The 14,351-nt window shown below is 40.7% G+C and overlaps 1 protein-coding gene across 8 annotated transcripts in view; it reads right to left on the bottom strand.

Annotated features, from left to right (window-relative positions):
* Window positions 1–8,198: 8,198 nt before the first annotated feature.
* Window positions 8,199–14,351, bottom strand: part of MRAP2 (melanocortin 2 receptor accessory protein 2) — a 105,601-nt gene continuing 99,448 nt past the window's right edge. For all 8 annotated transcript variants that reach the window (XM_010834659.1, XM_010834658.1, XM_010834663.1 and 5 more), the window contains one exon: window positions 8,199–9,728. In XM_010834659.1, the coding sequence (XP_010832961.1) occupies window positions 9,338–9,728 (391 nt within the window). In that variant the 3' untranslated portion in view covers window positions 8,199–9,337. The remainder of the gene's footprint in view (window positions 9,729–14,351) is intronic.

Genomic DNA, 14,351 nt, shown 5'->3' with positions numbered 1-14,351 from the left:
CAGTCCAACTCTGACATCCATACATGACCACTGGAAAAACCATAGCCTTGACTAGATGGACCTTTGTTGGCAAAGTAATGTCTCTGCTTTTCAATATGCTGTCTAGGTTGGACATAACTTTCCTTCCAAGGAGTAAGCGTCTTTGAATTTCATCGCTGCAGTAACCATCTGCAGTGATTTTGGAGCCCAGAAAAATAAAGTCTGACACTGTTTCCACTGTTTCCCCATCTACTTCCCACGAAGTGATGGGACCAGATGCCATGATCTTTGTAACAGATTACCATAAATTAGGTAGCTTAAACAACGAGCATATTCTTCAAGTTCTGGAGGCTGAGAAGTCTGAGATCAGGGTGTCGGTGCTTCCTCGCTTGAAAACAGCAGACTTCTCATTGTATCCTCATATGACCGAGGGCAGAGAAACATAAGATCTCCTGAGACCCTTATAAGAGCGCTAATTCTATTATTCCTGAGGGGTCCACTCTCAGGACCTCACTTAATCCTATTTACCTCCCAAAGGCCCTGCCTCCTAATACTGGGAAACAGGGTTTCAACATGAGATTTTGAGAGGACACAGATACTCAGTTTATACATCGACTAACTCTCCCCAATGTGGAGTCATTAAACCTGTAGCCAATTTCTTCACAATAAGGCTTATATCAATCTGTCCTTTTCCACTCCTATATCCACCACCACAGAAGTCCTGTCACCATTTTACTTATTTTTCTGGTAGAGGTTTATTCTATTCCTCTACTCCAATGTTCTCACTCCAGATAGTCTGTGAAACGGCACTGCCAGCTCTGCTTCAGCACCCCGTGTTCCTCCTTCACCCGGTTGCTTTTTTGGTGTTAATGTCAGAATCCTCAACCCCAGCCTCCCTCTCCATCAGACCATCTGCACCTCCTTTACAAATCTTCCCTACTACTACAGTGGTAGTTTTCTACTACTACTGTAGCAAATTACACAAACATAATGGCTTCAGCCAGCATGGATTTCTCACCTTACTGGTCTGGAGGTCAGGGATCCAACACAGTTCTCATCTGGCTAAAATCCAGGTATCAGCAGGGTGTGCTCCTCCTGGAGGCTCCAGGAGAGAATATTTCCTTGCTTTTTTAGTTCTCAGAGGCCACTCACATCCCTTGGATTGTGCCCTCACTTCTCCCACCTTCACTGCCAGCAGGCTTGCATCCTCTCAGGACATTCTTCCAAGATTACGTCCCCTCTCTGACTCTAAGCTCAGCTGGGATGTGTTCTCCTCTTTTAAGGACCCAAGCAATTAGGTTAGGCCCCCTGCAGGATAATCCAGGCTACTCTTCCCACCATCTCCTCTCAGGATCCTCTTTTCCCATCCCACTCAGGCTTTATGTGGCTGTGACACTCACCTTGGGTAATGATTCCTCTTGTGAGCAATGTAAGGCTCAAGACACTTATGAATGGCATTTTTGTTGTTTCTTCCTTAGTCTTTCCACATTTGTTACATTTGGTGAGTCTATGAACCCTGTTTATTTGCAGCCCAGCACTAATCTTTGACAAAGCATCATGCTTTTAAAAGGTAATTTATTAGAAGATAGAAATCCTCTTGGATTTTTTCCCTAAAATATCTGTAGTCCCTTTGCCATTGTACAGTAACATTTTCACACCTGGCTACCTTGTGGGAAAGGGAGGGACATTATTCTGCCCACCACGCTCCCCTTATTCATACAACCTGCTGATCTTCAAACAGATTTTGTCCCTTCCTCCTTGATCATCTCGTTCCCACCACTTCCTTTGTTTGCCATGCCTACATCAAATGTCTGATCATTGTTCTCATTGTATACATACACACACACACACCCTACCCATTTATTTTCCTAGAATCTTCTAGAGGAATCAAATCCATAATGATAATGATGATATTGACAATGATTGCAGGGGCCTCTTGAGGACTCTGATCAAGAGGGAATCATTGCAAGGCTGCTGCAGAAACAGGCTTAATTGCTGTAGTGTTTAATGCGATCAATTAAGTTCATCATTTTTTAAAATGTTATATCATTGTATTTAAGATTTTAATATGAATTTTCTTTAACCACCAAGTTTTTGAGTGAGTGAGTGAAGTCGCTCAGTTTCCGACTCTTCGCGACCCCATGGACTGTAGCCTATCAGGCTCCTCCGTCCATGGGATTCTCCATGCAAGAGTACTGGAGTAGGTTGCCATTTCCTTCTCCAGGGGATCTTCCCAACCTAGTGATCAAACCCAGGTCTCCCATGTTGCAGTCAGATGCTTTAACCTCTGAGCCACCAGGGAAGCCCATTTACTCTAGGACAAAACTCTAAAAGGATTTCTATCTTCCAGTGAATTGGGTACTAGCCTTTCAAACATGTGATCCTTTAAAAAAGATAAGTGCTGGGCTGCAAATAAACAGGGTTCATATAATCTCACCAGATGCAATGAATGTGAAAAGACTAAGGAAGAAAACAAAAAGCCTTTCTTAGAGAAAACATTACCCAAGGTGACTGTCACACCAACATAATGCCCACATGTAATAGGAAAGCTAATTTTCCCAAGCATATGGTTATGCTGCTAATTTGTTAGGTGCTAAAACAATCTCCTCATTGTATATGTTCCTAATAAGTACAGAAAAGTTTAGGCTCTACAAAGAAAGTTAAACATATTCCTCTGCTGCCAAATCTCTAGATTGAACATCCCCATAAAAAGGACATGATTATACTTCCTCCAGAAACTCTTCCTGAGAAATAACAGGCTTTTAACTGCAGTTGCCCCAGTGGAGGGCTAGAGTAGGACTGGAGGGAACCACTAGAAACACAGTAGGTCTGAGGTGAGGTGCTGCTGCCCTTAGCAGCCAAAGATATCATTGATGTCTTTATGGATGAGCATTTTCCCAAAAGGTCAATGAATAGGGAGAATACGAACAACAAGTAGATTGTTAAGACAATTGTTAAGCTGCATATAACGACCACCACAAGTCAAATATAGTATATTTTGATACTTGGAAAACAATTATCTTATTTTTCTTTAAAAGTGCATTAGTATCAATAGAAATAATAAAGAATGAGCCGTCTCAGAGATAACAATAGAAAAAAACGATTCTAAATCTGTCAGATTACTTGACAACAGGCAGGAAATGAGCTAGATGTCTTCCACAGACATCTCCTAGTGTCAGACTCACTCCTGCAAAGTATAAAACTAGGTTTTCAGCAGACAGAGGGAACAAAGTCAAGATTCCTGGATCTTGAGAGGTTTACTATATGGCAGGGGAGATCAGACAAATACATGTAGCCAAATATGAATAAAATGAAATAAAAGTATGATGAAGTGTGAATGGAGCACAGAAGAAAGAGAAACTCCTTTCACCTGGGATCTGGAAAGCCTTTTTTGGAAAATGTGGTTTTGGAGATGGCCAAAGAAATGGGTGGAATTTTGGTAGAATTGTATGTAAGGAAGGGAATTTAAAAACTGATCCTAAATTCAAATAAAAATGCAAAGGGTCCCAAGTACCCAGAACAACTTTGAATAAGAAAAACAAAGTTGGAGGACTTAAACGATCTGATTTTAAGACTTTTTAAAGCTACAGTAATCAAGAAGTATGGTCCAGAACTAAACCAATACATATACAGACAACTGATTTTCAGTATCAGTGCAAAGGCAATTGTGGAGAAAGGATTTTTTTCAACAAATAGTGCTGCAACAATTAGGTATCCATATGCCAAAAAAAAAAAAATGAATTTCAATCCATACTTTTCTATGTACACAAAAATTAATTCAAAATGGATTACAGATCTAAATAGAAAATCTAAAACTATAAAACTTCTAAAAAATAATAGGATTAAACTTTTATGACTTGGGTTTGGCAAATATTTCTTTGCTATAACACCAGAAGTATGATCCATTTAAAGGAGAAATGAAGTCACTCTGAAAAAGAATTTATATCGAGAATAAAGAACTCTCAAACTCAATAATAAAGCAAACACCCCAGTACAACAATGAGCAGACTTGAAAACAGATATCCAGATGGATAATAAGCACGTGAAAAGATGCTGAATGGGATTTTTCAGGCAAGAAACTGGAGTGGACTGCCATTTCCTCCTCCAGGGGATCTTCCCAACCCAGGGATTGAACCAGGATCTCCAGCATTGCAGGTCAAATTCTTTACCATCTGAGCCACCAGGGGAGCTTATTAGTCATTAGTGAAATGCAACTAAAAACCACAGTGAGATACTACTACACACACATACTAGAATGAATAAAATTAAAAAGACTGACCTTGCAGAATGTTGGCAATGAAGTAAATCGATAAGAATTCATATAAACTATGAGGAATTCACAGTAACATTTAAACATTTTAGAAAACTGATAAGCAGTTTCTTTAAAAAGATAAACATCTAAGATATGACCCAGAAATTCCTCTTCTGGGTGCTTTAGAAAATAAAAGCATATGTCCATAAAAAGACTTGTAACTAAATATTCACTGCAGTTTTCTTTATAGTAGCCAAAATTGTAAATAGCCCAAATATCCATCAACAAGAGAATTAATAAACAAATTATGGTCTATCCAAACACTACTCACAATAAACTACTCAGCAATAACTCAGCACTCAACTGGTAAAGAATCTGCCTGCAGTGCGGAGGACCTGGGTTCAATCTCTGAATTGGGAAGATCCCCTGGAGAAGGGAAAAGCTACACACTCCAGTATTCTGGCCTGGAAAATTCCATGGACCGTATAGTCCATGGGGTTGCAAAGAGTCAGACACCACTGAGTGACTTTCACTTTCAAATGTTTTGGAGAAGGAAATGGCAGTCCACTCCAGTACTATTGCCTGGAAAATCCCATGGACAGAGGAGCCTGGTAGGCTACAGTCCATAGGGTCATAAAGAGGCAGACATGACTGAATGACTTCACTTTCCTTTCCTTTCCTTTAAACACTACTCAGCAAATAATAATAATAAACTACTAATAAAACAGGGATGAATCTCAAAATAATTATGCTGAATGAAAACAGTCAGACAAAATAGAGTAGATACTGCTTGAATCCATTCATACAAGTATCTTGGAAATGCAAACCAATATACAGTGATAGAAAGAAAATCAGTGGTTTCCAAGGCAAGAAATGGGAAGGGAGGGATTACAAAAGGACAGAAAATTTTTGGGGGTGATGGGTGTGTTCACTGTCTTGAATGTGGTAATGGTTTCTTGGGGATATACTTATGTCAAATGAATTAAATTGTATGTTTTAAATATGTGAAAATTATTTTGCCAAATATATCCCAAAGTTGTTTTAAGAAAAAAAGTTCAGTCCTAACTCGCTTCAACTGGAATAAATTTTTCTCTAGGGAAACTTTTATAAACTAGAATGTGTGAGATAACCATAGGAAAAAACAATACACGCTGAAGAGCTCACACTACGCTACACATGTATCCATGCATATAATACACACAAGACAAAAAACAGAAGCAAATAACTGGCAGGAAGAAGTAGCTAATCCTCAAACCCAGGATGATCGCTATTCCAGAGCCTGAAATCATGAAACAATCTAAAAGAGAACATAAAATAAGTTTGATGGAATCATTAAACATAAATCATAGAAAACATAATAGAAATCAGGATATCAAGATAAAAGACCAATTTTTTAAAGAACTAAACATAACTTATATAAATAAAATATATATTAGATCTTACATATAAAATTCAATGGTCGTTACAGAATATTGAGTAAAGTTCCCTGTGCTACACAGTAGGTCCTTGTTGATTATCTATTTTATATACAATAGTGTGTATATCGGAGTGGGCAATGGCACCCCACTCCAGTACTCTTGCCTGGAAAATCCATGGACAGAGAAGCCTGGTAGGCTGCAGTCCATGGGGTTGTGAAGAGTCGGACACGACTGAGCGGCTTCACTTTCACTTTTCACTTTCATGCATTGGAGAAGGAAATGGCAATCCACTCCAGTGTTCTTGCCTGGAGAATCCCAGGGATGGGGGAGCTTGTTGGGCTGCCGTCTATGGGGTCGCACAGAGTTGGACACGACTGAAACGACTTAGCAGCAGCAGCAGCAACAGTGTGTATATGTTAATCTCAAACTCCTAATTTATCTCTCTCCCCATCTTTCCCATTTGGTAATCATAAGTTTGTTTCCTAGTCTGTGAATCTGTTTCTGTTTTGAGATAAGTTCATTTGAATCATCTTTCAAGAGTCAACATATAAGCAATGTCATATGATATTTGCCCTTCTCTTTCTTACTTCACTCGTACGACAATCCCTAGGTCCATCCATGTTGCTGCAAATGGCATTACTTCATTCTTTTTTATGGCTGAGTAATATTCCATTGTGTGTATATGTGTGTGTGTGTGTGTGTGTGTGTGTGTATGTGAGTATACCACATCTTTATCCATTCCTCTGTTGATGGACATTTAGGCTGTTTTCATGTCTTGGATCCTACCCAGGATCTCAGCCATACCTGATTTAGATGAATAAGATGATGCTATTTGGGATCCTTGTTGCTGCTGCTGCTGCTAAGTCGCTTCAGTCGTGTCCGACTCCATGCGACCCCATAGATGGCAGCCCACCAGGCTCTGCCATCCCTGGGATTCCCCAGGCAAGAACACTGGAGTGGGTTGAGCTGACACTATATAGACTAAATATTGGACTTTGATTTGATGATGTAATTATTGAGATTTTAGAGGATGTTGGGGGTGAGACAGATATATTTTGCATGAATCTTTGGGGTCACAGAGGAGAATGTAGTAGGATAATGCCCTCCCCCCGCCAAACATGTCCATTCTTAATCCCTAGAACCTATGCATATAGTACCTTGCATGGTGAAAAGGACTTTGTGGATGTGATTAAGTTAAGAATCTTGAGATGAGAGACTACTGTGGGTAATCCAGTGTTATTACAAAGGTCTTATAGGAGTGAGGCAGGATGGTCAGAGATAGCTAGGTAAAGTGGAAACAGAGGTGACAATGATACAGGGCCATGAGCCAAAAAATGTGAACAGCCTCTGGAAGCTGAAAAAGACAAGAAATGGATCCTTCGCTAGAGCCTCCATATGGAGCCCTGATGACACCTTGATTCTAGCCCACTGTCACTGACCTTGCACTTCTGCATGTGAGAACTGTAAGAGAATAAATGTGGATTGCTTTAAGTCACTGAGTGAGTGGTCCTTTGTTACAACAGCAACAGCAAATGGACTCAGGAACCAACCTGAACAAGAAGCACGTGCTGCTTGCTATGCCGTCATGAAGTTCTTTGTCTCTGACCCAGGAGTCTGATGCCTTCTGCCAGCTTCCACAGAACTGTGTCATGATACTTGTAAGCTTGAAAGAGGGGTCAAATCTTAGACCCTTCACAATTCTTGACATTTAGTTGATAACAACGATGGTATATAGCCATGGATATTTTTCCATCTTTTTAAAAATATCCATCAGTCTTCTAATAAATCTACTTTTAACTAAAATTTAAGCCACTTAAATAGTTTTACATCTTAGTAATAGATAACCGTGGTTTATATTCAATTACTTAAATTATGAATAATAATATTCACATTCATAAAAGCCATTAAAATCAGTACTCTTTAATGAAAACAGGAAGTTTCTTTTTGTAAGAATGTATATTAACTATAAGAAATGTCCCATGCTTTGAGTCTTAAAGAATACTATTTTCCTCAAAAGACAATTATGGGAAAGGGATTTCTTTTGGTGGAATAAATTCTAAAAGAAATTTGTTACATGACTCACACCACTAGGAACTTGGAGATGACAGAAATTAGGAGGCATTAACTGTGGTGTTGGAGAAGACTCTTGAGAGTCCCTTGAACTGCAAGGAGATCTAACCAGTCCATTCTAAGGGAGATCAGCCCTGGGTGTTCTTTGGAAGGAATGATGCTAAAGCTGAAACTCCAGTACTTTGGCCACCTCATGTGAAGAGTTGACTTGGAAAAGACTCTGATCCTGGGAGGGACTGGGGGCAGGAGGAAAAGGGGCCGACAGAGGATGAGATGGTTGGATGGCATCACCGACTCAATGGACATGAGTCTGAGTGAACTCCGGGAGATGGTGATGAACAGGGAGGCCTGGAGTGCTGCGATTCATGGGGTCGCAAAGAGTCGGACACGACTGAGCGACTGAACTGAACTGATAAATGTGGAACTATTTTTAAATAAAATGAAAAACTGGACGTGTGAAAACAAAGAACCAGAGAAAATTATGGTGCAATAAATGTATTTATTTTTCAGTTTAAGCAAGACAGGTGGTAAACGAAAGTCCATATTGAAAATGCCACCCAGAGATTAGTAGCTGGCCATTCATGCAATGTGACTGGGCAAAACAAAGTCATTTCCAAAACAGTGTGCAGATTTAATTCCTTCATGAAATTAACTCTTGAGTTGCACCAAGCCACCTGGAATGTCTGTTGATGGGGTATTTATAACCCATTCACCATCCCAACTCAAAAGCTACACACTAGCTACACAACCATCACTCACACATCTGCCAAGCAAACAGCCAGCCTGGCAAATAGCACTCTTCTTGTTCACTAGCCAACGACACAGCAGTGTGACCAGTCACAGTTACACTAACACAGGGACACAGAAGGCACTTCCCTTTACTCAGCTGACAACCTTCCATACACTTTGGGGGATGGGATTGTCATATAAGGTACTCATCTTGGGGCATGGGGTGTGGGGGCTGTCTCCAGGTTTGAGCTGTTTTAGGAAAGCACTATAAATTTGGCCACAGTGACCATGAGAGACAAGGTCTCCTGACATCCTGGGAGATGCTCGAGCTCCTGACATAAGTTGGATTCAATTAAGGGTTGGGTAAGAGGTACAGACCTGGGGGAATGTTATAACAAGAACCAGGGGGCAGCCTCTAGTTTATATAATTTTGGGTATTTCCAGCCTCATGTGAATATAAAGTCAAAAGTCCACACATTATTGGATCACCTACTCCAGACTCCTCACCTTACAGATAAAAACGTGGCAGCTCAGAGAGTCAAAGCAACTTGCTAAAGGCAGAGCATGGCAGTGGCAGGACCAGATGGAAAACACGACACATCAAACCCCGTTCACGCACGCTGACACAGGATATGTGACCAAGTTTTTCAACAAGGAAGATGAGATAGTGTAAATATTTGGTTCCCCCCAAAGCTCCAAATATATTTAAAAGCATGAAAACTCAGCTTCACCATCTTTCTTCTCAGGGGGTTCTCTTCTCTGTCTTTCTGCCTCTCTCTGTCTCTGTCTCTCATACACAAACACACACACAATCTCGATGAATAGCGATTTCTGGCTACTCAATGACAAACCCAACATTTTCAGGAAAATGCCTGATAAAATGTGCTTCTCAGTCCAACTCTTTGTGTGAGGTTTGGACCACTGGCTTATTTTCTAGAACAATAGGTGTTTCAGAAATCAGGAGATCATCTTCTCCAAAGGAGTTCTGGTCCGTGTTGACGAAGTTGGGGATGTCGAATTTCATGAGCCTGTTCAGCTCCTCCTCTGGCCGCCCACTGCATCTGATGGCTTCCTGGAGATGAACTTCACTGTCGAGGGCCGTGGTCTGGAGACAAGCTTTGGCCTTCTCCAAGTGGTCCACTTCATTGATGTAGCAGTGAAAGAAGGACCTGGATTCCTCATTGCCCTGTCGAGAAAACACTTTATCTGGCTCCAGGGGCTTTCCAAAGTCTGACACAAAGCTATTCATTCTGAATCTCTTCTCCGAAGACTCTGCATTGCTGTGAAGAAAGGCAAAATAAAAGACTCCTTACCCTCCAGCACAGTTACCTGTGGGATGATGGTTTCCAGCATCTATGAAGTGCAAGTCCCCGCACAGAAAGTGCAGACAAACATCAAACTGAAAGACACCACTTCTGAAGATGTACAAATAAATGCAAGGCAAAAGACTCAAGGTGTGGGCCCTTGGACCATCCTGAAAAGATGCTTTTCACTAAGGGGTCTTCTATATTCTGCATCACACACCAGTATTTCTCAGTGGGACCCTTGGTATTCTATCTGCAGCAGAATTACTTGTAGGACTTCTCAAAATTCAATATTCCTGCTTGCAGGATCTCTGGTGGAAGGGACAGGCAATCTGTATTTTCTTAGAATCCCCAAGGATCACTACTTATGGTCAGGTTTAGAGCCGCTGGCCAACATCAGACCAGCCTGAACAATAATTTGATCCCACAGGGGTGAGCTTCATGTTTGTCAAAGCACTGCCATATCCGTTGATCTCTCCCAATTCTCAAAACTGACCCATGCAGCCACTTGGGCCAAAAGTTATACCTATTTCACAGAGGCAGAAGCTAAGGTAAGGAGCAGTCAGACTGCCTGCTTGACTGACACAGTCAGTGACAGGAGTGGTTAAAAAACTCAGCTTCTTAATTCCCTGTTTCATTTAGTGTGGAACAAATTAGCAATTTAATGGTAGAAACTGGTGAATGGATGAATAAAATAACTCTCAATGAGCACCATAAGTACATGACAGAAAGAGCAGATACAAACTGAATAACCTGATGGCCCACCTGAAATTCATCTGCACCAGGTCATAGCTGTGGCTTGTGGGTTCTTTAGTTGTGGCATGTGGGATCTACTTCCCTAAACAAGGATTGAACCTGGGCTCCCTGCATTGGGAGCAAGGAGTCTTAGCCACTAGACCACCAGGGAAGTCCCTACCCCACCTACTTTAATCACCATCTTTCTAGATTGATATAAGAGTGACTCCCACACAGGTAGAGTCACTTCATAAGGTCAAGAATCATATCTGAACATGCCTTCAAATCCAGAATAGAACTTGACAACAAGTAGGCTCTGGAGTCTACATTTAAGGCATGTGTAATCTCAGTGACTTCAGTTTTTAAACCTCGTCATCCCCATCCCATTGATGACTCACGATATAGCATTTATGACCAAGCTGCCATGGGGTAGGCGATATGGGATCCATTTACAGCTCTTAGAAACTCACCTCCAAATTATCAGGAATTACCTGGATTTCAGAGTTCAGTAATTCTAGAAGCTTTGGAATCCAGGCAGCAGAGACACTTTTATATTAGGTTTATCTCCTGCATGACATCAGATGGCATCAGATGACCCAACTGACATCAGATGAGGAATTCCTTTCAGAAATCCGAGTTCCTCCTTTTAATGATAAGCCTGATTAACCAATCTCATTGCCCACTCAGCAAAGGTGATACAAAGATCAATGACTGACACAAGAGTACAACATTAATAGGTTGTATTCAGAATTCAGAGAAAAATCATTTGAGAGAGACTGACAGAATTGTGCTTTAATGCAAATATAAGTTGTCTTATCTTTCAGTAAGTGATTTTCTTCCCCTGGTTGTCACTTCACCCAAGTTTAAAAGATGTTTGAGAACAGGGATGAATGGCACCAACTATCTGTGACCTAAGAAACTAAAAAGTCACTGAGGAAAAAGAGGGGATTAACATGTTAGAAAAAAAAAAGCACGGTTAGGATGGCTGGGATCATGCCTTCTCCCGATTCCAGGCTAAGAAGCTCTGAGTACTCGCTTCCTGCCTATCTAGAGCACCAGCTGAGTATGAAAGCCAACCCAGCTGTGCATAGCAGCTCTTCCATTATCCAGACTACATGTTCTCAGGATTACGAGTTGGGGCCATTGACCACCTCCCTCTGCACCAGTCCTTGCTGAAAAACAAAGGCACAAGAGCAGAGCATCTTGCCCCTTCCCCAGGGGAGAGCCCAGGCAGTGGACAGTAAGATGCCTTCCCTGCCTCACCCCTACTCATCTTTTTCCCCATGATCTCTCCTTGTGATAAAAGTACAATCTGATTCTCCCTTCCTGAAAATAAGGGAAAAATCCATCTTTGTTCTTAGAGTCTGAAAAGTGAAAGTGTTAGTCACTCAGTTGTGTCTGACTCTTTGCAACCCCATGGACTGTAGCCCACCAGGCTCCTCTGTCCATGCAGTTCTCCAGGCAAGAATACTGGAGTGGGTTGCCATTCCCTTCTCCAGAAGATCTTCCCAACCGAGGATTGAACCCAGGTCTCTTTATTGCTGGCAGATTCTTTACTGTCTGAGACACCTAAACAGACCATCCTTTTATTTCTCTTTCCTTCCTTGACTGATAAAACTAAAAAACCTGTATGTGAAAAACTGTGGTCATGGACATGGCTTGTTTCAGTTCAGTTTCTATTCATCCCATCACTGAGTAAAATCTATGTACTGAAATCAATAGATCTTAGACATAAAATTCAATGTATTTTTATTGACACATACACCCAAGTAACCCTCTAATCAAGATATAGAATATTTCCTTTCTTCTGGAAAGGTTCCTTCCGTTCAATTTCCAGCCCCTTTAGGTAACACAGATCTGATTTCTATTTCCATTGATTAGCTTTGCCTGTTCTTAAACCTCCAGCCAATTTACACCTCCTGGAGGCAATACCTCCTAGAAGCAATCTGTTTTGTTTTTTGTTTTCGGTGAGGTTGGGGGTGGGGAGGGGGCACTGCAGGACATGCAGGAATCTTAGCTCCCCAACCAGGGACTGAAATCATTCCCCCTACATTGGGAGCACAGTCTTAACCACTGGACCGCCAGAGAAGTCTCGATCTGTTTTGATTTTTATCACTGCAGATTAGCCTGTTCTTGAAATTCATACAAATGGAGTCGTGCAATAGTGTTTGTTTGTCTGGATACAATAGTATTTTCTCTTGATCTGTGACCTGCATTTTCATTTTCTTAGAGATGTCTTTTGATAAACAGCTTTATATTTTCATTAATTTCAAATTACTAACTTTTATCATCTATGTTAGTGCTTTTACATCTTAAGAACTAATTGCTAACTCTAAAATCACAAAGATATTCTTCAAAGCTTTCTTCTAGAATCATCCTGTTCAGTACAGTAGCCAACAGCCACAGGTGGCTCTTCAAATTTAAGTAAAATTTAAAATTCGATTTCTCAGTCATAGTACTCACATTTTAAGTGTTCAACAGCCACATGAGGCCAGTGGCTATCTAATTAGAATACAAAGAACATTTCTGTCATCACAGAAAGTTCTATTGGACTGAACCGTTCTAGGAGTTTTAATTTGGGGTTTATTGTATATGTTGAGACAGGGGTCAAGGTTTGTTTTTTTCTCATATGTTTATCCTGTTGTACCAGCCCTTTTTTTTTCAATTGACCTTATACAAAAATCTCTGTATTTCTACACACTGGTAATAAACAATAAGAAAAGGAAAAAAAATACATTCACAACAGCATCAAGAAATAGGATACTTGGGAATAAATATAACAAAGGGTGTGTAAGACCTGTACACTGAAAATTTCAATATTGCAAAAGGAAATTAAGGAAGAGCTTAGTAGGTGAAGATGACGACATCAGAGGTAGACAGCTTGCCCAAGATGCTGGACCTGATTTGTATGGTCATTTATGTTTCCTTGACTTCTTAGACCTCTGCACATAAATCAAATGCTTTTCTATCATAGGCCTGATTCTATGCTAGTTTTAGAAATCAATTCAATTGTTGGGTTTGTGGCCAATTACCTGTGTCTAGTTCTGGGTTACCTTGTTAAATTTCTCTACTACAAGACTCAAACCGGTTGGCCCTGAGAAAATTTACTTAAAAAAAAATTATAGTCATATTCAGGTTACTGTGATATTACTAGATGGGATCCCCTCACTGGGCCAATTAATTATGCCTGCTCTGACTCTGGCCATAAATTTGAGCTTTTTTATATTACTCAAGCTCAATCAGAGCAACAAGAAAAGTTTCAGCAAAGGAGGAAAAATCTCCCACAATTATGGGATGGATTTATATAGATAACACCAGGCTATGGTAATTTAGGTTTAAAGTCTCCTCTGTGTTGGAAACAATTATCATACTAAGGGCAAACACACTGAAACCATACTCACAGAAAACTAGTCAATCTAATCACACTAGGACCACAGCCTTGTCTAACTCAATGAAACTAAGCCATACCCATAGGGCCACCCAAGATGGGCAGGTCATGGTGGAGAGGTCTGACAGAATGTGGTCCACTGGAGAAGGGAATGGCAAACCACTTCAGTATTCTTGCCTTTAGAACCCCATGAACAGTATGAAAAGGCAAAATGATAGGATACTGAAAGAGGAACTCCCCAGGTCAGTAGGTCCACAATATGCTACTGGAGATCAGTGGAAAATAACTCCAGAAAGAATGAAGGGATGGAGCAAAAGCAAAAACAATACCCAGCTGTGGATGTGACTGGTGATAGAAGCAAGATCCAATGCTGTAAAGAGCAATATTGCATAGGAACCTGGAATGTCAGGTCCATGAATCAAGGTAAATTGGAATTGGTCAAACAAGAGATGGCAAGAGTGAATGTTGACATTCTA

This window comes from Bison bison, unplaced genomic scaffold, assembly GCF_000754665.1.
Source record: "Bison bison bison isolate TAMUID 2011002044 unplaced genomic scaffold, Bison_UMD1.0 scf7180017864035, whole genome shotgun sequence".
Taxonomy (NCBI): Eukaryota; Metazoa; Chordata; class Mammalia; order Artiodactyla; family Bovidae; genus Bison; species Bison bison.
Note: the sequence above shows the minus strand (reverse complement) of the source record. Positions and strands in the feature narration are given on the sequence as shown.